The sequence below is a fragment of the Syzygium oleosum genome, unplaced genomic scaffold (assembly GCF_021117445.2).
Source record: "Syzygium oleosum isolate NSW1041296 unplaced genomic scaffold, Sole_v2.1 Sole_v2.04, whole genome shotgun sequence".
Taxonomy (NCBI): domain Eukaryota; kingdom Viridiplantae; phylum Streptophyta; class Magnoliopsida; order Myrtales; family Myrtaceae; genus Syzygium; species Syzygium oleosum.
In genome coordinates this window covers 5,642,339-5,669,875 of record NW_026607488.1, presented here as the reverse complement: position 1 = coordinate 5,669,875, position 27,537 = coordinate 5,642,339, and the positions used below count along the sequence as shown (strand labels likewise).

The following is a 27,537-nucleotide window of genomic DNA, read 5'->3' as shown; positions in this document are numbered from 1 at the left end:
AGACACAAGGATGCTCAAGCTTCATTTTGGCGCTGGAGGATCGGGTTCAGGTTAGGGCACACTTGTGATGCAGGGGAGGGTGCAATGGATAATCCTTCCAACTTCCAAACACCGTAAGACCGATAGCCTCGTGCAAAAGGATGTCTCTGCGATGATTCCAATTTCAGGGCTAAAGATGCACAAAGCTTGTTTTTAGTTGTACCAGGCCACTTGGACTTTACACTTGGCTTTTCGAATTTATATATTATTAGCAAGATACAATATTAGTTTGCTCCTCTATATCATTTTACTTTAATATTCCGTTTGTAAGTATAACTTCCATTAACTTTACTTTCACGAGTGACAATCAAAGTTATGTTACTTAAGAATATATTTCTGGGCATTTGTTTCTTTTTTTGACCAGTGTAACCAACACCCACTAAGAAGACAAATGGAAGTTAGCTGGGAAATAACCGAAGTAAAAAGTTTATGTGATGATGGATACAAATGAGGATTATTAGTTAGGCAATAATGAACATCCAAAATCTACTAGAAGAAGATAAACGTGGACTTATCAGGTCATGAAAAGAAATGTTCCTGTAAATGTAATGAAGGCCAATGAACATTAGAACCGAACGTGTGATGTGTGGGGATCCAGACAAACGAAAAAGAAAAAGAGCAGGGGCTTTGGTACGAACGAAAGACAAGACGGGAGAAGAAAAGAAAGCACAGCTTTCTAAGCGTTCGTGCTTCAGGATAAAAAGAAAAAGGATATCTCTGTAATGATTCCAATTTCAGGACTAAACATGCATAATGCTTCTTTTTCGTTGGATCAGGCGATTTGGACTTTGCACTTGGCTTTTCGAATTTATCTTATTAGCAAGATATAACATTAGTTTGTTCCTCTATCCCATTCCACTTTAATTTCCACTTTGTAAGTACAACTTCCATTAACTTTACTTTCACAAATGGGTGATCGTGGTCCTAGTCCAACTTGGAAATCGGATTAGATCGTCGTGAGGGGGAGATTTATTGGCTAAGTTCACTCTTATGTGGAGGAAGCTCAAAGAATTGCAAGCTCAAGCTTGAGCCCATATAATATCCATATGGAGAAATAGGGTTTCTCATTATCTTTTATGTCATAGCCGCAAAAGAACGTTTTTAGAGATGCAGTAACAAGAGAGAGAGTGCAGAAAATCTGGGTTGAGGAAATATCTTATTTTCATCAAGCTGGCATCGAAAGTCGATTCGTGATCCGATTGAGCTGAAATTTTGTTAGCCTGCTCGTGCCACATTCTTCTCGAATCTAATTGGTTTGATATTCACTTGAAACTCCATACATTAGGTTGTCATGGATTGCACCAAAAGTACGTTTTTTGGTGAGATTTATCCTTTCTCTTGTGAAGTTCATGTATATTGCCAAGAATGATGTTCTTAATGTCTATGTACCTCTAGTATTTACTAGAGTAGAACTTTGTTAACCCAATTTTGCTAATAGTGAAGATTTTTTGGTGTACTCTAGTCTCGTGGTTTTTTATCTCCTCACACCGAGGAGGTTTTTCACGTAAAAAATCGTATTGCATTTGCGTTCTCGGTATATATATCTCATCAGATATTGTTCGGGTTATTATTGATGATCACCCTTTTAGCTAATCCAATAGCTAGCTCACCTTTTGAGCAAGTTTTTGGGGTGAGAAAGGCCCAAGACCATCCAACACGCAGAAAAGGCAAAAAGAGAGAGAGAAAGAGAAAGTAAGGAAAGCTTTAGCTTTTAACGCAAAAGGAAGCGCGGCTTTTTGCGCGTTTGTGCTTTAGGATTAAGCGAAGAAAAGGAAGCACAGCTTCATACGCGTTGGTAATACAAATTACTTAAGAACGGCCATTGTTTGTTTAAATGGGGAAATTGGAAGAGGAGGTTTGGTTTATTATGGGCCTGTTTGGTTCAGCTTTTCCAAAGCTTCCAAAGCCCCTTGGGGAAAATATGAAGTGTTTAGCAAGTGTTTTTGAGGCTTTATTGGCCAAATGCTAGCCTTGGAAATGCTATTGTTGTTAGGGGTGATCGGTTCCAGAATGGATAGGGTCCAGACTTGGAACCTGAAACCTACCATATTTTCCCTGGACCCTATTTTGGAACCAACTCTGTTTTTCCGGTCCGGTTTCAGGGCCTACTCGAGAACATGTTTTTTTTTTTCGTTTTTCTAGTTTCATTTTTTTCTAGCAAAATAATATGGGTAGAAATGAAACGATTCAAAGTAAAAGATGAATAAAAAAAATCACTATCCACCAAAAGCAACAATCCCTAAAATGAGCAATTGAAATTACAATCCATCAAAATCAACAATCCAAAAGCACTATGTGCCAAAAGGGATTGTTTTATTTGAATTCTGGCCATATAAAATTGCAAGTGGACCTCCCGAAGCAATCAATTGTTGTATGGAAGATCCAACACATCGTTCCAATCTAATGGCAGACTCCCTTTTATCCCCATGTCGATGCTTGAAGACTAAAGATTTAAACAAAAGAAATGACCGAGTTTATGTTGTCTAGCAGAGTTTCCTTTTCCTATGATAGTCAAAGGAAAGCTTTAAGATACACTAGGAATGCAATTTATGTCACTGAATGAGGATGACGAAGATAAAACAGCCATCACCAACAGTAGATAATTGTGACTTGTGATCTTAGAGGACCAATTAAGATTGTGTAAAATGATGTTAGGTGAATAAGTACCAAGCATAAAGAAACAGTAGATTCTTTTAATTCACTACTTATTAAAATAAAGCTTCCATTCATATAACTCCAAAATGGCGCACCAATGGCACTTACCACTTTGCTTTTATTAGATAAATTCCTTTGAGTTAGGTGAAACACGAGATAAAAACCGTGATTAGAGATGACAACCATAATGACAATAGGGGTGACACGACTTCTAGCCATAAATGCAAAACTAGCTTTCTTGAAGAGCATTCATGAACACAAATAACCCTTTTTGGCAATACACGAGCATATTAGATCTAAAATAACACTTCAGAGAAAGAAAATCCAAACATGCAAAGAGGCCAATCCACTATGTTAGAAACATAATTGGAAGATTAACAGACATTCAACTTTGGTAAGAAAACCGGGGATGTTTATAAACCATGCGAAGCAAAGATTTGAAAACTAATGAACTAAGTTAGATTCCCAGATGCAGTTTGAGTGGAACGAAATAGTGGCATCACAGCATAAGAAGGAAAAGAATAAACACCAGTTAAGTTTTTGTAGGACAATCTTTTTGTGTATATGCAGAATGAAAGCTAACTCCACACAAAACAACAGTCTCAATGTCCATTGAACCTGACAGTGCATTTGAAATGCTGTTTTGGCGCGGTGAAACATATAATCTTTAGTGCATCATTGTAACCAAGGATCCTCCGCCAAAAGAGCCAGAAAATGCCACATAGAGGCAAATGACAAGCAACAATAACTTTGTCATGCCCAAATCCAGCTGTGTTACCTTCAATGAGTTCAATCTCTAAGAAAAATCCTGATATTCATGCATAAAGAAAAATCAACAAGAAACCATGCTCTAAAGATAAATGCAAATATGCCGATTAATGAAGTCTATTTACTCACTACAAAATCGGAGCTTCCACAAAAGGAAGTCTATTTACCAATGATAATATCCTCGGTAAGACAATCCAAATCTAAAAACCAAAAAAGAGATTAAATAAAGTATTCACTTAATAGATAAATATGAGAATGAATTACAAAATAGAAAAAAATTTAAACGACTCACCCGACTCAAACTTTTCCGCATTCTCAATGCACTCTTCAACATTAATCGGCACGGAAATGGCTCTCAGCCAATCTTGAGTGCAAATCAAATCTTCCACCACTCTAAGAGTCAAAGAACTTCGAAAGCCGTCAAGCACACGTCCCAATGTACTAAAAGTCAACTCCGAAGCAACCGTAGTCACGGGAATGGACAAAACATCCCGAGCCATCAAAGCTAAGATTTTATATTTTGACCCAGTACTCTTCCACCACATCAAAAGGTTAAGATTAATGACATCTTCACTTTCGGCTTCAAGATACCGATCAAGCTCAGATTTGTTTTCATCAAGCACTTTTTTCTTCATGTGAAGAAAGCTTTTTCGCCAAGCTTGGATGTCATCCTCATTGTTACCTTCATTGTTATCAGTATTGACATTGGAACCACTACTGCTAGTACTCACATTTGAACCGCCAAAATTTTGTTTACTAGAACTAACAAATGATTGCTCATAAAATTCATACAAACGCTCCAAGGCAAGTTTCACCTTATTATGCATCTCATCAATTTTCGCTTCATCATCATAAATTTGTTCATTACAGAACTTCACATAATTCAACTTTTTTGTAGGATCCAACGCAACTCCAATCAACACCATCATGTTTACTTTATCCAAACTCCCATAATACTTGTCAAACTTCTCCTTCATTTTAAAACCCATAGGTTGAAGCTTAGGGTCCAAAGAATCCACCGCATGATTCAAATATTTATACAAAAAAGCTATACTCTCAAAGTAATCATTTGAGGTAATATATGAACTCCCCGATATCCGTTTGGTGGCATCATAAAACTGTTTCAGAAATTTAGAAAGAATGATGGCATTTTCCCAATCTTCATTTCGAGGAGAATCATAGTCAATCTCCCTTAAGAAAGATGAATCATCTTCTTCTATCCTTTCAAAAGCTTTCCTGAATTTTATGGCAGTGTCTAACATTAGGTAAGTAGAATTCCATCTAGTGGCAACATAAAAACAAACCGAACCCTTGTATGCGATCTTCTCACTCTCAATACAAGATTGAAATGTTTGGGCTCTCATAGGAGAACTCCTCACATACCTAACTACATTTCAGATATGTGCAATAGAATCACGCAACTCATTCAATCCATCTCGAACAATCAAGTTTAATATATGAGCTATGCACCTCATATGTAAAACATCACCATTCAAGATCAAAAGCCTTTCCTTTGAAAATTTTTCCTTCAAATAACTAACAGCTACATTATTGGAATTAGCATTATCCACGGTTATTGTGGACACCTTCTTTTCTATTCCCCACTCGTAAATGCACTTCTCCACCATTTTCCCAATCTCCTTACCCTTGTAACTATGCATCACCGCAAAATTGATAATTCTTTTATGCAACTTCCAGCTTTCATCAATAAAATGTGCAGTGAGACATAAATAGTTCAAGTTTTGAATGAAACTCCACATATCAGTTGTAAGTGCAATCCTAGAATTAAGCTTACCAAAGTAAGCTTTCAAACAAGTTCTTTCACTCAGATACAACTCCATACAATCTCTAGCCACCGTAAATCGTGATAAATGTTGGAAAATAGGTTGTAATTCAGTGATAAAATCATGAAAATCGACACGCTCAACCGTGGAAAAAGGTTGTTCATCAATAATAATCATCCGAACAAGCATGTGCCTACAACATTCTTGATCAAACTTTCACATTGTTAAGACACTACCACCACTAGCATTTTCCCCTATCTCGCCAACCACATCTTTGTTACGTGGTGCAAACAACGTTTGGTTCTTATCTGCATAAGGATACTTTTTGCACTTTGTCAAGCGCTTCCGCATAGTAGACGTTCCATGATCAACTATACTCATTCCCACAATGAATGCACTTTACCTTAGTTGTTTTCTGTGTTTTCTCATCTGTGATTCTCGAAAAATTATCCTAGGCCTCCGATTGATTAGCTCGCTTTTTACCAAGTGGAGGACGGGAGTTAGATACCCTCACCTTGTTTGTCGCACTCATGGTCGTAGTGTCCACTTCAGCAGCTCCTTGGAATGGCAATTCCATGAGCGGACTGGGGACTCATTTCATTATATCCATCCACTTCCATTGATATGTCTTTGTCTTGATCCATCAACTAAAATCAAATTATACAACAATGTCAGGATTCTACTAAAAACAAATTTAAGTAAGAGCCAAAAGATTGTTGCACAACCAAACAACAGAACTGGTAAACTGAAACTTGAGTTTACTCTCATCACAAGAAGAATAAACAGTTAAAAGGCATTCTTTTGTTAAACATGACAAAAACTCCATGGAACAAACATTACTTTAACTATTGCCATCGCACTTTTATTCACATTAGAAGATTGTACCAATTAGTTTAAACATTGTAGCAAATGAAAACAGGACAATTGCTATTTATTGCTATACCATTTACAATGAATTCGATAAGCAGATAATTAATCATGATATGCAATTTCCAACAAAGATTTTTGCTGTTTTCTCAAATTAAATATACAGTCTACTTGTTTGTAAATTATTCTTATTAATCAAGATCAACAGCTAAACAAGCAATACAGATACCCACATTGCCGGACTGAAGCACAACCACATTCGTAGTACACTTTTGACGTCGACCATTTAAAATTCCGTTTCCAAGTACTTAAACAACCACAGCAAAATCATCTCAAAGAGGGTACACACAAGAAAAATAAAAAGAACTTAACTCTAGTTTAAGGTGCTCTAGGATCAGTCCCAATTTGCCAAACATAAACAAGTTCGTCCCAACCGGTACTCACAAGAAGCCCTTTGACAAGTGCACCCATGTCAAGGCCAAACACAATCCCATTCGTTGGTTATGCCCTCCCCACAAGCAAATCCCTCACCACAAGTGACGATCGGCGATGGTCGCCCTCGCCAACCTCAGGCGAAGGGTGATTTCCCTAGAGGCCAGCAAGGGCCAGCCTCGCCACCTTCGGGAGAGACTCGACCTCACTGGATCTGGTGAAACGAGACTCGCCCGAGGCTGGCGAGGACGACGGGATCGCAACCACAAGCCATCTCCGAAAATGAAAAAAAGTAGGGACAATAAGTGAGACGAGCTGGGTTGCCCAAAAAAGTACCAAAAAATTCAATTTCGGACTCACCTTGCTCTGGATAGTTGCATTGGAGTTGGCGACAACAAGACAAGAGGTGACGAGCTGGGCTGCATTCTTGCGGGCCACGGCGACAAGAGGCGACAAGCTAGGTTGCGTTCTTGCAGCGACTAAGGAGGCACTCGCGAAGAGAGAAACTATGAGAGACAGAGGAGGTCGCGAAGAGAGAAACTGTGAGAGAAGGAGGAGGCGCTCGCGACTGGGTAGGATAAGGGTAGCGTGATGCTAGGGTTTTTACTTTTTTTTACATTATCTTAAAACCGGTTTTAAAACCGGTCCGGGTCGGTTTTTACTTGAAACTGGGAACTGGACCGATTCTAACCGGTTCCCAAAAAATGAAACCGGTTCATGGACCTGTTTTTTGGGTGGGCCGATCCGGTTTTCGGATAAATCCGGTCTGGTTGCACATCCATTTTGTTGAGGGTTTAATGATTTTTTTTCTTTTCATTATTGCCTCACTGATAACTGTGTGTTTCACTTGTGCTCTCAAAAGATACTATTCATCTTCTTCAACCATTGCCTCTCATCTTTTTCAACCCATCGTCTCTGTGCTCAGTAGCTAAGTAGTCAAGGTCAAGTCGCCGATCGCCAAGGTCGAGGTCGGCGGTCACCGAGGTCAAGATCCCATAGGTCAAGGGTCGACGTCGAAGTCATGCATTCTCCGCGACCCTCGCCTGGATCACTTCGACCGTCGAAGCGCCAGATCTAAGTCGCCCGGCTGTAGCGCAACTTTGGCGTTGCCTCACCTGGTGTTGCCAATCCTTCGCGGCCCTCGCCCGGCTCGCTTCAACCATCAAAGGGCCAGATCTACGTCACCCTACAGTCATGAGACCTGGGCGTTGCCTCGTCTGGCGTCGCACATCCTCCACGGGCCTCGCCTCGTCTGGTGTTGCCTCGTCTAGCATCGCTCATCCTCCATGGGCCACGCTTGGTCTTGCCTCGTTTTGATGGATTGGGGCTTTCGGACTGAGGATCTGCAGAGAAATGGGGGATGGGAGACCTCGTCTGGTGTTGCCTCGTCTAGCATCGCTCATCCTCCATGGGCCACGCTTGGTCTTGCCTCGTTTTGATGGATTGGGGCTTTCGGACTGAGGATCTGCAGAGAAATGGGGGATGGGAGATGCTGCAAACTCGAGCCCTCTCTTCAACGAAGAAGATCCCTCAAAGTTGAATCAAACGGAGCCTATATAAAAGGTTTTGTTGCTGCACCACCCATATTTGCCCGCGTTCGCTCTCTCTCTCTTCCAAAATGAGTAACTTCCGAAGTCCCCTCCATCCTCACATCTTGTCCCTGCGAAATTTGAGCCCACACTTCCAAACCCTCGTACAAGAACACGGATACGGTAAATTCTTTCGGTGCGACTTTTTGCGGACGTGTCATCGATGTTACGAAATTCAAATCGGCGTTAGTATAAATATTACAAACAATAGAACTGTAAAGAAACAAAATTGCAATAACAAAGTTGGAATCGATACAAATGAATACCGAGGCCTGTGTTTGACACAGTTTCCTTCGCCTCCGTCTATCTCCCAGGATACAACGGTAGCACGCGTTTGAGGTTTTGTGAACATCTGTCTCCTAGGATACAATGGTTGATGGCTAAGAAGTAATCAGCACTCGAACTTGAACAAATTGAGAATATAAAACAGAGGAAGAATGATTTCGATAAAATAGAATGAGAGAGCAATAACGGCTGATTAAATCTGTCGTTACAAAATCAATACGAATAACGGACGAGGCCTGCTTTTCGGTCCTGCAATCGTGTACACGAGATGTGCACGCCCAAGTTTCAGCTTGTCGGGCGTCGGATTTGCACCCCCTGCGCCTGCGCGCGAGGCATAGTATTTGTGCTATGATAGTTGCCACTTCAAATGAGTGTAACTGTATATAAAGCACTCCATAGCCTTCTTTCTTTTCCAATGTGGGACTAGTGTTTTTCCACTTCCTCCTTCCAACTCAAGGGTGTTCTTTGAGCATCAATTTCTCATTCATTCACCCATCAATTTATCCCATATTTCCAACAGGCAGCACTTCCGTCTACTGTTGTGAAAAATGCAGGTTTTATATTCACACCTCGTGTGCTCCACCACCACCTCGTCAGATCCAACATCCTCGTCACGAGCACCCGCTAGACCTTCGAGTGTCAAATTACGGTTTGGAGAAAATCAAATACCGATGTGTCGAGTTCAACCGTGGGTGCCACTTCAAGCTCGTCGCCGGCACTGCGATGGCAACTCCGTGGGTTGAGAAGTACTATTGTTCGATGCTGCGAGAGGCCAGCCATGGAGGATCTCGACTGCAATCCGCTCATGAGCATCCATTAACCTCCTTCCCGGTGAGAACGGGAACTTTCTGCGGAGGTTGCCAGGTGCAGATCTCGGAGGAGGAGGAGGAGGCATACGGATGCAGCGAGTGTAGATTCTTCCTCCACGAGGCATGTGCCAAGGCACCCCTGGAGATACAATCCCACCCTTTCCACCTCCAGCACCCTCTCTATCTCGTCTACGATTCATCAAATAAGGGTACTTGTCATGCGTGTGGCTCTCTGTTCCCCGAGATAGGGTACCGCTGTAAGGATGAGGAAATGCAAATTACGGTTCATCTGTCTTGTGTGATATCGACCATGCCTTGTGAAGATGATGATGAGAAAGAGGAAATCAGGAGACGCCCATCAGTGATGGATCATACTATGCATCCGCATCAGCTCTCCTCCTACCATTCGAGAACCCGGACGAAGATCAAATGCCAGAAGTGTTACGACCCCATACCATCGGGCGACTACTTCGGTTGTCCAGATTGCTCATTCTTCCTTCACGAATCATGTGCTCAACCAGCCGTCCATGCAATTCAACACTACCTTCACCCTGAGCACACTCTGACCTTCGCAAAACTTCCCGATGAGAAGGAACACGAATGTCCAAGCTGTGAATCTCCAGTAAGAAGTGATTCCTATTGCTACACTTGTCAAGTGTGCGACTTCTTTATCCATCAGACTTGCGCTTCTGCAACTCTCTCAGATCTCGAGAAAGGAGTGGGCATGACGGTTCAATATTCTTTCCATGAGCATGAGCTGAAGCTTTATTACGATTATTATGACTCTGAAAATTGTGCAGTTTGTGACGGGACTATAGGGTGGGAAGTACCGGCGTACAAATGCTTTTCCCGAGGATGCAAGTTTAAGCTCCATAAATCATGTGCGCAGCTACCGTCCAACTTGGTACATCCCTCTCACTCGCTACATCCGCTCACCCTCTGCTTCAAACCTCCATCTGCAGATACTGTGTGTCGCCGTTGCTCTGCGGGAATCAGGGATACCTTCGCTTTCTCGTGTGGAGAGTGCAATTTCTATCTCCATGTGGACTGTGCTCAAAAGCCAACTCTGAAACATCCTTTCCACGAGCACTCTCTCCTCTATTTTGCGACGGCCGATAGCTATGAGGGCTTGGCGTGCAGCGCCTGCCGTAAAAGTTGCAGCGTTGACCTCTTTTCGTTGTGTGCAGTGCGATTTTACTCTTCACCATGACTGTTCTCAGTTTCTACCAACTATAAAAAGTGAGCATCACGTTGATGAATTAGTCCTCCGCGAATCGTATGTTGAAGATGATTCGGGAAAGTACTACTGCCAACAAATGGGTCTACTTTTGTGAGACCAGCAAATGCAAGTGCAAGTTTTAGTTGCTCATGTGGAATGTGCCTTATCCAATTTTTGGAATCTCACTTGTTATCTAAATTGATGATGATAGAGCTCCTCCACACTACCTTTATTATCTCTTTTTCTTTTCTTTTGTTGATTTGTTTCCCTTTTCTTTAATTCTTTCATTAATTTTTCTTGAGCTTATACTTTCGATTCATACATTGCAATCGTAGCATTTAATGTACACTTATGTAATCTCGTAATCTTTGGGGTGCTTGATTAATCCTTTATAAGCATTATGTCGGAACAGTGATGCATAGAAAAATTCGAAATTTTTAAATGTGAGTTGATATACATGTTATTACTTAATATTAGTTAATTCAGGTTATCTAACATTTACTGTAATGGTTCGTCCGTTTCACAGCAAGGCATGGATTTTCCACTAGTAATACGATGTTGCAAAAGAACGAATTTTGGATAATTGCTGGCAAAAATTAGCTAATCTCATAGGTGAGAATTGATGTGATCGAAGAAGATGATCTTATAAGACTAAAGGAAGACATTCAAGGACAGAGAAGAAGAAATTAAACTCGGGCAACAACAAGTGAAGGCAAACGAAGTGAGTTTGAGGCCATTGATGGAGGAATTGGTGTCAATGAGAGCAAAATTGGAGTCACAAAGGGCAGAGTTGAAGGAACTGAAGACTGAACGTGCCAAATATATTAACATGGAGGTGATGGAAGAAGATAAGTCTATAAGAGGAGAAGAAGACATTGATGCCGCTGATGCCGAACTGGAGACCCTGAGGGCAATACTGAAGAAATTGGAGACTGAACGAGCAAAATGGCTGATCGATTTCTTAAAGACAAAATGTAATTTGCAATCTGCACTCTTCTCCCAGTAGTATTCTTCCTATTATATGCTCCAGCAAAAAGGAAATCGTAGAAAATGAGCCAATTTGCAGACTTCTGAATTACGATTGATGGGTTCCGTTTGGTTTTCTCCTTCTGAATCCTCGTCTCTTTTCCGGTGGTGACTGCTATGCACGAATTTGACGAATTCACATTTAGAAAACACATGATGATGGCCAGAAAAAGAAAAAGCGTCCGGCTAACAAGAGAACTCTTCTCGCTTGCTTTTTACTGTGTACTCACCACATAGAAACCTTAGGCACTAGAATAGAAGAGACTACCGTCTTTTGCTTGGACTCGCCTGACATGTCTGAGATCATGACTCGTCTCACAAGGCCCATCAGGCGCAAGTAGCGCATTGACTAAGCCTGCTGGACCTTGGGCTGGTAATACCATACACTCTCCGTTCGCACGATATGTACACGACACGATATAGAACATGAATTATTAGAGAGAAAATTCGAATATGATCACAAGTTCGATCTGCCAAATTCATGTTGGATCCCATTGATAAACACGAGTTGTCGCATAACCCCCTCACTCAATGATCGTAGCACAAAGATTAAAAAATTATACTCGAAGGTCATGAACTTGAGGTGGGGATAGTGGCCAAAATTTAGAATATCTTAGATAACTCCGGAGAATTTGGTGAAAAAGAAATATTATTGGCACGAGCCCTGGTACGACAACCCATGTGGTACTTGTTGTACAAAGGTTTATTGTCCAAAAACAGATGTATACTTGTGCCGACTTAGCTATAGATTAATAATAGGAAGACAACTTCACAAAAAGGGCAAAAAAAAGAAACTATTGAACTTTGAGTTAAAAAAAAAGACCATCTTGTGATAGGGATTTCAAAAAAGGAACAGTGGAGTACAGGCTGGCTTAAACGAATGATATTTACCTCTCCACGAAAGTAATAAGACTGGTTAAAATAAAGTTTCAAATTGATTTGTATTATACAGAGAGAAATACTGAACGTGAGCTCTTATGTAAGTACAAACATTATTAGAAAATTACACGATTAGTCTAAATTTCCTCTTATACGTTTGAAAGTTGAACAAAGTCAATAAAATGGATAGAATCATCATCGAAAAGCCCTCACCCACAAAAGTTTAGAGGATCAAAACTTTATTACATATACTAAAATTGAACTTGAGATTCGACCCCAAAAAAAAAACTCGAGATAGATATTGAGTTAATAGATTTCAGTTTCACGAACTTTAAATCGTGGCAAAAATCCTCGTTTCAATTCTCAATAACTCGTCAACAGAAAAAGATAAAAGGTGGATCTCGTGAAGTATAATATTCTTTTTGGGTTCATTTATTTCACGAAAAGTTTATTATCAAAAATCATTTTCTCCTTTTTCAGATGTTTGAATTACTTAAGAAAATAAGTCAACAGAATATCTTTTCATAATTAATAGAAAAAATATATATACTTAAATTCAAGAACATGATTTTCTCAATTTAAGAGTTAGAAATCATTTTTCATAATACGATAAGAACCCGGCGTTCGTGCATCGAAACCATTGATGCCTGTGCCCAAGTCCTTGGTGGCTTGGCCTAGATCCACAGAGGTTGGACCTGGCCCTAAGACTTTAGTCTTGAGTCGGGGTCCCTTGCGACCATGCCTAGGTACCCAACTTCTGCGCCTAAATCACTAGCGCTCGGGTTCGGTTCCTCATTGATCAAGCTAGGGTCCCGAACACTAGGGCTTAGGGACCGCGACGACTAGGCCTAACTCCCCCAAGGCAAGGGCTTAGTCCTTGACGACCGAGTCGGGCTCCTTAGCATCCGGGTCCATTACATGGTGCCTGTTGACACCTCGATTTCAAAAATTAAAAAATTAAATAAATAAACAAGTAAAACAACTCTTGTTCTACCCAGCCCGATTGGGCCTAATATGTGCATTCGGCCCACTGCGCGTTTGGCCTACCTTTCTTTCCTTGCTTGGGCCGAATTCGGCCCACTGTTGTTCGTAGCTTCGGACGCAGGAGCCATAGTTGTTCATCGTTTTTTCGCCGTGCCGGAAGAAGCCTAGTTCCGTTGCGGTCCTGTTCGTAGACGATCATGAAGACTTCGCGCTGCTTCCAAACCAGGTAAGACTTCTTTCTCGTATATGTACTGTTTTGGCCGAGAGAAGTTGATTCGATTGTCGAGTTTGTGTGAAAATCCGTTGGAATAAGGCATATTTTTTTGTAGAATAACATGATTTAGGCATCTGTACGTCACTTCTTGATTGAGAATCATATCGGAATCAAATCGGGATCTCGTTTTTCAGATCGCATATTAACCGTTTGACGAAATGTCTAGAAGAGGCACCGAATCTGTTTTCTTTTTTGTAAAATCATTACTTTGGAACCTCGATTCGTTCTAGTACTGATCCTGACATCAAGTTATCTCTTGTTTTTCTTTGATTTTGATGGCATGTGCACCGTTTGTTCGAGTCGGCCATTAATGGAACCTTCGACGGAGATTCATCTCCCTTTCGCCGGAGTGTTGCCCGCGGTTGGAGGCCGCTCCAGTCGGTCCATTTCTCGTTCTTTGATATGTATATACGTATTCTGTGTGCTAGAATTGATAAGAGTTTTAGTATACACGATTTTCGAGTTCGAGAATCTCTCGCCGGAGTTGGCCCGGCAACGTAGAAATCGTCGGCCAACTAGTGACCTGGGATGATTCGCCGGCGGTGACTTAGCGTCGGAGAATAGATTGGCGGTGGTCGGAGCGTTGGTATGAGATTTTTTGGTGAAGCTCAGTCGGAGAAGTTTCAGTGAGAAAGAAGACCATCGGGGAAGAAGACCAGAGAGAAAGGGAGGGGAAAATAAAGAAAAAGAAAAAGAAAACAATAAAAAAGAAATAAAAGGGGGTATAATAAATACAACCGGGTTGGAGTCGGAATTGGGTTGAGAGCTGGGTCGGATCGGAAGCACCATGGGCTGGAAGTGTGATTTGGGTTGGGCCGAGCATGTGGATTTATTTGTTGAAATGGCCCAAACCAATCAGACTAAGGCGAATTGGACCTTATGGCTGGCCCGACTTGATCCCAACTCGGACCTTCAGGGTCCGTGTCAGACTAGCAAATCAGACGGGTTTCCCCTGACCCCGTCCGAAATCCATTTTTCCAAAAATTTAAAAAAAAAAATTCAGAAAATTCAGAAAAATAAAAAATGTGAAAAAAGCTAAAAAGATGTAGAATTCTCTTACTTTGGGGCTTTTAATAAACACTTTTGGCTTGAACAAAAAATTGAACCCAAAATTAAATAAGCCTTTAGGGCTTTACTTTAGGGATTTTTTATTGTTTTTTTTTAAGAGACAATGCTAGGTCGCTGTTTGTCACTTTCATTTTGATTTCATTTGATTGCGCGCTTTAAATTCATTGATTGTTGTTTTCCCCTTTTAGAATAGTTAGGATGAAAATTCAAAATTCTTGATTAGTAAAAGACTGCCGTGACATTTTGGTTAGCAAATAGTCGAGTTTAGGTACCGAAAGGGCATTAGTTGAAATCCTAGTGTAATCAAGTACCCGATCCCTAAGAATCTCTGGTTGTGTATGTTTTCGAGATAACACTCCCGTATCTCGATTATGGTTTCTAGCCGACCATTAATCATGGCTAGTGGCGACTCCTATCGAACAAATAGATTTAAACAACTAATGTCACCCGAGGTATGAACTTAGGCAGAGTTCAATAAAAATACCTCTAAACCTACTTCCCCGAGGCGGCTAACGAGGGATTTAGGTCATGATAGTGCTCGAGCCCGAGTCCCTAAGGCAGACCCCACGGCCTCGATGCTTGTGCTCAGGTCTAAGGCAATCGTGTTCAAATCCTCAGGAACCCAACCACCAAACCTGAGTCCCGAGTGACATCTACACTCATGAGGTTTTCGATTGGTTTCAATTGAGGTATCGGGGGCATCTAGATAACCTCCAGCGAGAGATGAAGTTGGAACAACTTCTATTTATGAAGTCGAAGGTTTCGAGAAATGCAAACACTTCACGGTCAAATGGATGCGAAAAACAAGAAATCACCTGCTTATGTCGCTCTTTCGACTGGGTTCCTTTGTTGTCATTCATTATGTGTGCTCCAACATGTTTATATTTTTCAAGTCCTCCCTCGTTATATTCTTAATAGGGGGACAAGATATGCACAATGTGGTAGCGGGATTGTCCAAAAAGTCATTAACCTATTGCATTTTTGTCAATTCAGTTCTAAACTTTTCAATTTTGCCAATTGAGTTCTAAATATTTTCACTTCTTATCAATTGAGTCCATCCAGCCAATTTTAGCAGGAAATCGCTAATGTGAACACCGGCCGACCTACGTGGTGCTGACATGGATAATTTTTAATAATATTCTAATATTCTAATATTTTTTGAATTTTTTCTTTTTCTTTTTTTTTTCCTCCCCTTCTTCCTCCTCCAGCCAGTCGCTGAGCGTCGACAATCAACTTGAGGGAAGGGCTGGCGAGGTTGATCTTGCCAGCCTCGCCAGATTCGGCGAGGTCGAGCCTTGCCTAGCCATGGCGAGGCTCACCCTCCCTAGCAACTATGAGGCTTGACCTTGACGTGGCTAGGTGAGGTTGCTGACCCTACCCTATGGTCGGTTGCCGACGCCCGGTGATCGGTTGGAGGAGAAAGAAAAAGAGCAAAAAAAAAGAAAAAAAAGGAAAAAATAGAAAATAAAAAATTTGAAAAATATTAAAATATTATTAAAAATTGTCAATATCAATGCTAAGTAGGTCAACCGACGTCCACGTCAGCAAAGGTTTGCTCTTCACGATATACACACTAGTGCCGACTTAGCTAAATGATGGATGGCAAATGATAATTACCTTGTCGGGGAACGTAATAAGATTGGCTTTAAGAAAGTTTTGAAAAGTCAAAATTCAAACTGTTTTGCTTTATATGGAAAGAAATGGAGAACGTGAGCTCTTATTTAAGTGCAAACATCAGCACATATGATAAAATTCAAGTTCCTTTTGACACGTTTGAAAGTCGAACAAAGCCAAAGAAACGACATAGATTCATCATCGGAAAGCCCTCCGCCACAAAAGTCTAGAGGATCACAACTTTATTACACATGCCAAAATTGAACTTGAGACAGCTTGAGTACATAGATTTTTATTTCCTAAACTTCAAAACGTGGCAATTCATTAACTTGTCAACGGAAAAAGGAAAAAAAAATCAGATAAAAGGTGGATCTTGTCTAGCATAACATTCCTCAGCTTCGATTCATTTTCCTCTTTTTCTTTCACGTACTTATGAAGTATTTGCATGTTAGAAGAAAGATTTGACAAGAAAAAGGACAATTTGACTTAATTGAATCAACTGATCCCTTTTAGTTTTTTTAACTCAAAATCCCGTTAAAAAATCGACAGTTTTATTATCGATAAAAATCCCGCTAATAATCACTGACCTTCTTCATTCCTTAATCAGAACATCATTTGGCGAAATTATATGTATCGGTAATCCGCTAATAAATTTTTTTCCAAAATGATGCTCGTGGCATTTGTAGATGACTCGAATGACCCTTTTAGTTCATTTAAAGGGAAAAGGAAGAAAGAATATCGATCTCCCAAAAGCGAAAATCATTAACAGAACTCCGAGCCCCTCTTGTGGAAAACTGTTTGATTTTGTGTTTTTAAGTCCGAAATTTTCAGGTCATAATTAATTTTGACAGCTCAGATACATTTCATATCCAAAATTCAGTTAATACAACTCGGTCCACAGTCGGTATATCCCGCTGCATCGCCTTCTAAATTTGACATAAAAATCACGTCGGATATTTATGTTCTATCCACCAAAGATCGGGAATCTGCTTGAGAAGGGGCTCGTATTGGTGAGGCAACAATATATCAAGACGAACCGTGAATATCAATATTAATTTGTAGGGTCACAACACGTATTCTGACGACATAATGACCGAGAACAATTTGTAGAAATATCGTGGACCGCGGTCCCTTACAATCATTAATCTTTTCGAAGGTACGGTTGTTCAAAGTAATAAAAAGAAAATGCACGGGTACATATGCCAAGGCTTTGACCAAGAAAGCAAAATGCATAATGGACAAACCACAAAAACAAAAAATTAAAATAAAAAATGGAATAATAATAATGGCCAATTAGAAATTTTGGAAGTTTGAACTGTACCTCCATCCCGCTCTCTCACGCTCCCCGCCCCCCTCCCTCCACCCTTCGCCCCCCACTTATATCAACGCACAGTCACACTCTCTCTCCTTCACTCTCCTTCACTCCCTCCCCTCCCCACTTTCTCTCTCCTCCCGACGGAGCTTTCTCTCTCTACGCCTCCCTCCCTCCGGGCCTCCTCCGGAGGGGGTCGCGGAGCTCCAACCACGGCAGCGTAAGCTCTCTCTCTCTCTCTCTCTCTCTCTCTCTCTCTCTCTCTAGGGCGTGAATGATTTGGTCGGGTATGCAATGGCTACAATCTGTTCCGGCCACCGGAAAACGCTCTGTTCCGGGGGATTTGTTCAACGGACGGCGGTGCACAGATTCTTGAGAATCCCACGATCTTGTCTGGAGATGCAGCTCGTGGATCTGTGTTCGGAATGTCGTACGATGTCTGCCTCATCTTTTTTTTCCTTTTCTGGGTGGAAGCTGGAATTTTGTGGAAGTTTGAGCTCATTCTGGAGTTCCGGGCTAGGTTTTTCCCGCACGTCGTCTGTTTCAAAAGGCATTTCTAGCTCAACACTAAGCTCTGCTTTTGATTGCGGCCGTGTTGGGTTGATCCAAATTTTGAATTTCAAATGAGTGACGGTGTAGGTCTTGTCCGTTCTGTGATGAATGTTGCATTTGCGTTCTCTGCGAACTGTCACTCAGCAGCATGTACTGGGATCCTCTACAGCACTTGCGAGCTGTAAAGCTGATTTTGGTTGCTGATGTTGTACACAAAGCAAACCTTGCGAAAGCAAAGTACAAGTTTCCTCCTTTTTCCCCCCTTCCAGATTTTGGGTGGTCAAGATTTGGAAGGTAGAAAGTTATTTCAATACCAAGTTCAGGAATCATATTGAGTTTGTCCGGATGCTCATGTTGATTCATGATGGCTGCTCTTTTATTCTTGAGTTCTTTCAAAATGAAGCTTGATTCATCACAGTTTGAGGGCAATCCTTATGCAGATGGAAGGATGCTCAAGCTTCATTTTGACCTGGAGGTCAGGTCCAAGTTAGGGCACATTTTTGGTGCAGGGGAGGGTACAATGATTAATCCTTCCAAGCACCATAAGGCTGATAGCCTTGCGGAAAAGGATGTCTCTGTGATGATTTAAATTTCAGGACTAAATAGACATAAATTTTCCTTTTCGTTTTGTCAGGTGACTTGGTCTTTACACTTGGCTTTTCAAATTTCATATTGAGCATTTGCAGAATGCTCATTCGTCATTGCTCGTGATACAAGGTAATTTCCTCAACATGTTAATTTTTTCCAGTAAATGAATTGTTCTAGTTTTTTATCGCCGAGATGTATGAGTTTAATATGTATTGTTTTGAATATGACGATCTGGGTAAGTGTAACTACCTAGCCCAAGCGCAAGCCCAAGCCCAAGAATGGAATAAAACAGAGAAACATGAAAGTGGTTTTGAGCTGCTGCTTTGCTTTTGCGGTGTATGATAAGCTTTCCTGAACCTACTCTAAAGCAAATTGTTAATTTAGCGCAGTATTTATCGAGCTTCAGTTCCTGTAAAGGCATTGGTAGCCATTAATCCATTAATTTTACCTTGAAAATAGTGGATTAGAAACTTAGAACTGCCATAGGGTGTTGTGTCCAGACATTTTCAGAAGTTGAGAATGACTAGATGAGGTGTTCTCACTTGTTCAGTTCTTGTGAGGTAATATGGCCCATGACCTTTGGGTTGGTATAGCCTTATTGCCTAAAGGGACAGGGAACTAGTTTTGATGGCATGAGAGACTATTCTCTTCATTGAAATTCAAGAATAACATGATGCCTATGGTTGACCTTGCTTGTGTAAATGCCTGTATCTTCCACAAATTCAAACTATAATTGTCTGCTCCAATTCATCTTTTAGTTCCAGTCATCTAACGTCAAATTTTATCTTCAGGATAGTGGGTGCAATGAGGAGCCATTTAATTTGATGACACGTATTCCCACAGGGATGAATGCAAATATGAACAAAGAAAATGCAGTCAGAACAAAAAACGAAGCACCCACTACCCGAATTACCCGATCAAGGGCTAAAGCATTGGGCATGTCAACGGGGATGCTCTCATCCTCAAGGCCCTCTTTTAAACAGGAACAAAAACATGCTGTCCGTGCAAATGCCAATAGATCAGCATCAGATGAGAAAAAAGGAACTAAGGTTGGAAATGCGGGCAAGCAGCGCAAAAAGAGAGCAGTACTCAAAGATGTCACCAACATCTTTTGTGAGAATTCATACTTGAACTGTGTCAATGCTACCAAAGCTCAGGTTAGTGCAAGGCATTCTTCTCAACTGACTCCATTCTTCATTTGGGGAGGCTGTATTTGTCATGAGGTAGTGGCTGGTTATCTGTTCATATTCCCAGCAATTCAGAGAAGCGGAGCATTTTACAATATACGTTGTCCATTCTTCAAACAGCTGTCTGCTTTGAGTTGATTCCATGGCTCATTTTATGTCCAGCATTTACACTTTCAGCTAGCTATATGTTCCAAGTCTGGTGACTCTTGTTGCTTATTGGCAGACCAGCAAGCAGGGTAGAAAGCGGTCTCTGAAGAAGGACACAGATGTGCATCAAAGTGGAGCTGTCCAAATAATTCAGGAGGATGTCAAAGCGGAATTTGTAGAAGAGTTGTCCAAAATAAAAGTGGCAGATTCTATAGAAATCACTATCCCAGACAAATGGGCAAAACGAGACAATTCAGAGCATAGTATCTCTGTATGGGATGCGGTAGCAGAGTCTTCAAGAAAGCCACGAGATGAATGTCTTAGAACTTATGATGAAGGTTATTTCTTGTTCCCAGAAAGCTAAAAGAATTATTTGTTTGATGACAAGATTTTTCGTGATTTTAATAATGAAGTATAACTTATCTAGTCTAATTCAATTTGCTGGATATACAGAATATAGAAATGGTGAGAAGTCAGCAGCCCAAGTTCATCCAAGTATCGTAGATATAGATTCAAAACGCGCGGATCCTCAAGCTTGCACCCCATATGCACTGGATATATACAACTATAAACGCATAACAGAGGTTTGTATTGATATCGTTCAATCTCTTGAGCTGGCTATTACTGAACTGATGCTAATTGTGTAGTTTATGCCAATACAAGACCTATCTCTTTTATATGTTTTTATCCAAATGGCCGCTGACTCCCTCTATCCGTCTTTTTAAAAGTAATCTCATCTCCAATATCCATGCTGTTTTACTTCATGCTTAGAGTGAAGTTAGTATTAGTGAGTTACTGAAATGAATAAAACTTTAAAGGGGAGGAGCAAATCAAGGGAAGTATGTTTCACTTTCACCACGACATCTGAATTTTGAACGGAGACTAAATGGAATTCTAGGATATAAAGATTATCAAATTGCAGCAGTATATATCCATCAGCAACCTATTGATGGCTGTATCAATCTCATCTGCACCTTTTTGCAGCTTGAACGAAGACCTTCAACTATATATATGGAAACCCTGCAGGAAGATATCACTCCAAACATGCGTGGAATTCTAATTGACTGGCTTGTTGAGGTTTGTGTAGTTAGCAATGAGACTACCTGTCATAGATCATCATTGTAGTATTTGGTTTAGTCTATGTTCTTTTTGATTTGTCATCTTTGATTGAGTTTGCCAACTCTACCATTCTTTTGTTTTCTAGGTTTCTGAAGAATATAAACTAGTTCCCGATACTCTTTACCTCACTGTGAATCTTATAGACCGGTTTCTCTCACAAAACTTTGTTGAGAAGCAAAGACTCCAATTGCTTGGTGTTACTTGCATGCTAATTGCCTCGTAAGTTCTACATTTGGCTGCAGTCACTGTGAATTGTGAACTTTGGGTTTCCTTCTTCATACCTAATATGAAATAACTTTAATCTTCCTATGCTTTTGGGCATCTTGAAGGAAGTACGAGGAAATTTGTCCACCAAGAGTGGAAGAGTTTTGCTTTATCACGGACAATACCTATACAAGACCAGAGGTAAGGTGCTCTTTTTGCCACTTCATTCTTATCTATCTCTATCCTCAGCACTCACATCACCTCCATGGTCCCTATCACTAATAAATAAGTTGACTTGTACTTAATACAGCAATTGTCCTTTGACTAGTATATTCTTCCTTCCAAAATGATTAAAGCATTAGTATGCTAAGAAGTGAGAATTGCAGTAGATTGAGAGCTAACCAAAAATCTTTGTCACGGTCATAGGATGGTCACTCTTACCAGACATTACAATCCCTTGTAAATTGAAAGGAAAGTTTTTTCTGGAAAAAATAAAGGACAATTTTCAAATTTGCCTTTTTTTTTGTCCATTATCCATATTTTTATTATCTTATCCTGTAATGTAGAAAAATGTGTCAAGATGATCCTGTGTAATTTCAACTCAAACTTGTGGTTTTAACTTAGTTGAGCATGAGAATGGAACAATAAGAAGTATTGTCATCGAAATATGCTTATAGAAGTGTTCTGCTTGTTTTAATCACCTTAATTGAGGATATGCAACTCAAGTATTGAGGCATATTAAATAATGGTTCCTGTAGTGCTTGTACTGGAAGTTAGATAACTCAAGCTCTTAAAATGATTCGATAAGTAAAACCTCTCTCTTGATAAACCTTGCAATAGTATTATGCAAAGAGTAGTTTCAAGGATAATCCAAAACAAATTCCAGCTCCAAGTTTTGTAGAATATCATAGAAAAGAAAACCATAACAACTGCATAGGAGAACATTTGTGTAAGAACTGATTCAGAACTTCTCGTTTCTTGTAATTAATGCTTTAAAATATTTGACAGAAGTTATATGGCAGGTATTGAAAATGGAGAGTCAAGTTCTAAATCTTCTGCATTTTCAGTTGTCTGTTCCCACCATAAAAACATTTCTAAGGTAGTACTCTCATTTAACGGTGGATTGCCAGCTCGCATGTTGTTTGCATTATTTGATGACATGAGTTTTATGCTCCCTTTCCTTTTTTCTCCAGGAGATTTGTTCAAGCTGCCCAAGTATCGAGTGAGGTATTTGTTCCTGGATTGAGGTTTATAGTTAGTCAATGTGTAAAAAGCTAAATCTCAATTAATGTTGCAGGTCCCTTCCATTGAACTAGAATATTTGTCAAATTATTTGGCGGAGGTAACGCTTGTTGAGTATAGCTTCTTAAAGTTTCTGCCTTCCCTTACGGCTGCATCTGCTGTACTTCTTGCCAGATGGACACTCAATCAAGCTGACAACCCTTGGGTATGCAATTTCTTGACTATCCATACATCTCTTTCTCAATCAAATGAATGTTTGCCATGAAGTTTGGAATTATTATTTTTTGCAGAATCTAACTTTAGAGCACTACACCAATTACAAGGCATCAGAGTTAAAAACTGCGGTTCTTGCATTGGAAGGTTTGCAGCTCAACACCTGTGGTTCCACCCTAAATGCTATACGTGAAAAGTATAGACAACAAAAGGTAACTACTCATGACTAAGTAATCCATAGCAAGGCCACAATGTCATTGCCTCGATACTTTCCTTGAAAGAGGAACAATGCAAGAATTTACACCTTGAAAACCTTGGGTGAAGATTGAGGGAGGGGGGATCAGGGAATCTGCCTTTAGCCTGTCAAACCTGTCTTCCATTTTTCCATTATATAGCACACATTTAGTATTCTTCCTGCAGTACGTCATCCATGAACTTTGGTTGTCAGTTTCATAGTTGAACAAACGATAAGTCAAACTGAGGGGGATTTCCCTTTTTCAAATACAGGTCGTGAGGAAACTAGTTCCCAATCATGAGTACCCTTTAGACTGCGATATTATAGACCGCATTCTTTTGCTGAACTATCGGAGACCATGCTTAATATATCATTATATGTTTTCCATTGACACTTGTTCAACTGATCTCCTTGGTATGGCAGTTCAAACACGTGGCGACTTTAACTCCCTCCGAACCTGCGCTTTCACTCTTCCAAAGATTTAACTACGACTGATCTTCCTGAAGGGCTAACTTGAGAATAATCAGATGGAGTGACTTCCCACATTGCGGCACTTCAAGGGTGAATTTGAGCTCCACTAATCGGATGTCTACTCACATTTTTTTGTCAAACTGCGTTTTTGTTGTCCATATTCATGTTCTCGTTGTTGTAGCATTTATTTATGGTCTGGTGCTTCCAGACCAGTCCATTCATGACAAGGAACTCTCGGATCATGACCCATGCGAGGCGGCAAACCATACGCCTCTCGGCAAAATAAGCCTGGGAATTTTCCTTGGTCTCTAGGAGCTCTTACAGTAACCCTATTTCTTTTGCTTGCTCGAGTGTCAAGCTTTTAGATGTACCGTTTAGTAAAACAGTACTTCTCCAAAAGAAGATTTGGAGATCATTCTCTTTGTACTCCAATGAATTTAACAGAATCATACTGGAATTTGTCTGTTACTTCTTCAGTATCTTATCCTTTGCATCGTCGGAACCGTCCTGTCCATTTCATGAATCGACCCACAATCCTGGAAGCTCATCTTGATCAAATCCTTGAAGAGCACATTTGCTATGCTTAAATGGTCTGCAGCTGTAGCTCAACTGTGGCATTCAGTGAATACTGGTTACAAACTCCACCATTTGCTTTTCAATAGACGGTGCTACATTTTCTTTTGGGATAAATGCACTAGAAGTCCTAAAACTTGTCGTAAAAGTATAATTGAGTCTTAAAACTTTCAAAAAGTGCAAACAAGTCCTAAAACTTGTCATGAAAGTGCACTTGAGTCCTAAAACTTTCAAAAAGTGCAAATAAGTCCTAAAACTTGTCACGAAAGTGCAAATAAGTCCTAAAACTTTTAAAAAGTACAATCAATGAAAGGACTTGATTGAACCAATTTGACAAGTTTTAGAACTTGTTTGCACTTTCGTGACAAGTTTTAGGACTTGTTTGCACTTTTTTAAAGTTTTAGGACTCAAGTGCACTTTCGTGACAAATTTTATGACTTGTTTGCACTTTTTGAAAGTTTTAGGACTCAATTGCACTTTCGTGACAAGTTTTATGACTTTAAATGCACTTATCCCTTTTCTTTTTGTGTTAGTAAATTTAGTAGGGGTGTCAATGGGTAAAGTCAGGTTGGATTTCCATACTGCTTTTGCAGTATTCTGAATGTAACTTTCTAAATTCTCAAAACACTAAAAAGCATTTAATTTCCGTTAAACCTTAGTAGATATTAGATTTTCTAACCATCGCATGATGCCAACCATCAACATATACAATGAGAATCCATAGCTATGGATGGATAGAATTGTAGAAAAAACTAAATTGTACCGTCACAACAAACGAATCCTCTTTAGTAAATCATAAAACGTGATTGATTCACGAAATCTCCCCTTAAAAAATCGAAATTCAATTACCAAACAACACCCAAAAAAAAAATGTATCTAGTCTTGGCCTCAACAATTATTTTTCTTTCTGTTTATTAAATAAGTTCACAAAATGAATTTCTCAAACCAGAAAACAAAAACCCCCCCAAAAAAAAAAAGAGAAAAAGATATCGCAGTGGTCGTGGACAAACGAACACTCAACCTCTCACTCGTCTGAGCCTTACTTATTCTGCGGCTGCGCCGCCCCCCCACAGACGATTAAAACCCGCGCGCCGCCGCTCGCCGCCGCTCCCAACAACCACCGTCTAGGGTTTCTCTCTTCCGCTTCCAGCTCGTGTCCATGGCGACTCCGTTGCAGTCTCGCGCCCTGAACCCTTCCTTCGCCAACCTCAAGTCCTTCCACAAGCCTCGCCGCCACTTCCTTCACCGTCCCCACGACCTCAAGCTCGCGCCACCGTCGCCCGGCGGGAGCAGCTCCAAGCTCTCGGCGAGCACCGGCCTCGCCTCCCTGGCGGCTAGGAAAGCCGCCGCGGCTCCGGCTCCGCGCGCCGCCGCGGATGCCGCCGGCGAGCCCGCCACGTCCTTCCACGGCCTCTGCTACGTCGTCGGGGACAACATCGACACCGACCAGATCATCCCCGCCGAGTACCTCACCTTGGTCCCTTCGAACCCCGCCGAGTACGAGAAGCTCGGGTCCTACGCGCTGATCGGCCTCCCTTCGACCTACGAGACTCGGTTCATCGACCCCGACGAGACGAAGACCAAGTACAAGATCGTCATCGGGGGAGCGAACTTCGGGTGCGGATCCTCGCGCGAGCACGCGCCCGTGGCGCTCGGAGCGGCGGGAGTCGTGGCGGTGGTGGCGGAGTCGTACGCCCGGATATTCTTCAGGAACTCGGTGTCGACCGGGGAGGTCTATCCGCTGGAGACGGATGTGAGGATTTGTGAGGAGTGCAGGACGGGCGATACCGTGACGATCGAGCTGGCGGAGAGCAAGCTGATTAACCACACCACCGGGAAGGAGTACGAGCTGAAGCCGATCGGCGATGCAGGGCCGGTGATCGAGGCCGGCGGGATCTTCGCGTACGCGAGGAAGACGGGGATGATCCCGTCCCAAGCGGCTTGAGTAAGGCTCCTATATTCGAATTGCTCGCATTTTCCGGAGCTTGTCGAGATTGAATGTGAACTACTTGTGTCATGAATTTACAGACGTAGGGTCTCTAGAATGGTGTAATCTGATCCACTGGAGTATAATCGAACCCGGAGAGTTAAATTGCGAATGTCTTGACTCTCAAGAAATCTTAATATACCCGAACATAATGATCGAAGACGAACGACGCCATAATTGCAAGTGAAATTAAATGGTTTCATGGGAGATGGAGACAAGTACTCATCGGAACACGGATTTATAGGTTTATACTTGTGAATGTTGCTGGATACAGGTTCTCTTCAGTCTTCAAGCAAGTTACTAATTAGTGAAGAAGAACCAAGTTGTTTGCTTGTCTGTACTGAAGTATGGTTTATACTGCCGAAAAAATTGACATCAACTATGAATTAGGATGAAAACATCATTGTTTATGTGGTAACAACGTTATAACTGATGAATAAGCTCTATATTTTTCATCGAATTACATCAGTTAATTCAGTGGCGAGGGACTGGATTTAGGCGCAATTAGTGGATGAATGCTTGTCTCTGATTTTTATCTTCTGGGATCGAATGTGATTGTGCGGTTCGATTCAAGAGTCTCTAGTTATAGATGACATTAAGCATGCGTGATTTCGTCAAATATGGAGGACCTAATATACACTTTTGGGATCTCCAAATGATTGGTTGAACAACAGAAGACACTTACCCGTGCACCTAGTTGGTGATAAGTTTTATATGACGTGATCTGTTTAGTAGCTGCTTCTGCTGAGTTTGTTCTGTTCAAGGGGCATGTCCACTTGTTACTACTCGAAGCCTTTAGCGTTATGGCTAGTAGCTGGGATGAGCGATGTATCTACCCTGATAGGTTCTTCTGCTCTTTTGCAGGCACTTGCATTGAGGACTTGTCTTGTTGCACTTAATCTACCTAGTTAGCTGTTTTGGCTGGGTTGTTTTCTGTCATCATGGCTTGTATGTTTGTCGGAATAAGAAGATGATATTTGCCGTTTTCCCAGTTTGAGTTGCAGGACCTTCTTCATCTTCCCCTCCTATTTCTGTTTATGGTCATCTTTCTTGCTGGTCTTACTCTATCAGTCCAAATCGTCTGATATGGGCTATCAGCCGGAACTAGATCTTTAGTTGAGGATATGGAGACCAATGTTTCCTCTTCCAGGGTTATCGCCGTGTTTAAGTCTCTTGATTTTCCAAGCTGTTTGTTAGCTCGCAATGTAATTGTTTGGAAGTCGAGAAATATATTAACTTTGAGGGGTCAACCCTTTCGTGAACCGAATGTACCGGTGGTGACCGAGAACGAACATTGAAATTTATGACACGCCGGTCTCTCTACTCTGGTCTCTTTCTCGCATGTCCATGCGTTCAATTTCGGGGCACATCCATCCTATACTGTACAGATGCAGAGGCAGGAGCTGTGTTTATTC

General features: G+C 41.1%; 2 protein-coding genes, 1 long non-coding RNA gene and 1 pseudogene across 4 annotated transcripts; 3 read left to right on the top strand and 1 right to left on the bottom strand.

Moving 5' to 3' along the window:
- Positions 1-6,284: 6,284 nt before the first annotated feature.
- Positions 6,285-6,940, bottom strand: LOC130138034 (uncharacterized). The gene is made up of 2 exons (XR_008816462.1): positions 6,906-6,940; positions 6,285-6,819 (listed from the first exon to the last, which is right to left on the bottom strand). It is a non-coding gene; the product is annotated as an uncharacterized LOC130138034 (long non-coding RNA).
- Positions 6,941-9,045: 2,105 nt separating this feature from the next.
- LOC115674464 (uncharacterized) lies at positions 9,046-10,440 on the top strand (annotated as a pseudogene).
- A 7,234-nt stretch (positions 10,441-17,674) lies between these two features.
- Positions 17,675-24,041, top strand: LOC115674541 (cyclin-A2-1). 2 transcript variants are annotated; one of them, XM_030596945.2, is made up of 13 exons: positions 17,675-17,824; positions 18,791-18,873; positions 19,541-19,901; positions 20,155-20,416; positions 20,532-20,662; positions 21,063-21,155; positions 21,283-21,416; positions 21,527-21,602; positions 22,424-22,500; positions 22,595-22,628; positions 22,699-22,848; positions 22,934-23,068; positions 23,515-24,041. In XM_030596945.2, the coding sequence occupies exons 3-13, from the start codon at positions 19,569-19,571 to the stop codon at positions 23,584-23,586; spliced, it is 1,497 nt and encodes a 498-aa protein (XP_030452805.1). In that variant the 5' UTR covers positions 17,675-17,824; positions 18,791-18,873; positions 19,541-19,568; the 3' UTR covers positions 23,587-24,041. The 2 variants fall into 2 exon arrangements, with proteins under 2 accessions (XP_030452805.1, XP_030452803.1); XM_030596943.2 differs by having other exon boundaries at positions 19,536-19,901.
- Positions 24,042-25,204: 1,163 nt separating this feature from the next.
- On the top strand, positions 25,205-27,384 carry LOC115674407 (3-isopropylmalate dehydratase small subunit 1-like). The gene is made up of 2 exons (XM_030596795.2): positions 25,205-26,080; positions 26,987-27,384. The coding sequence occupies exon 1, from the start codon at positions 25,295-25,297 to the stop codon at positions 26,078-26,080; it is 786 nt and encodes a 261-aa protein (XP_030452655.1). The 5' UTR covers positions 25,205-25,294; the 3' UTR covers positions 26,987-27,384.
- The last annotated feature ends 153 nt before the right edge of the window (positions 27,385-27,537 follow it).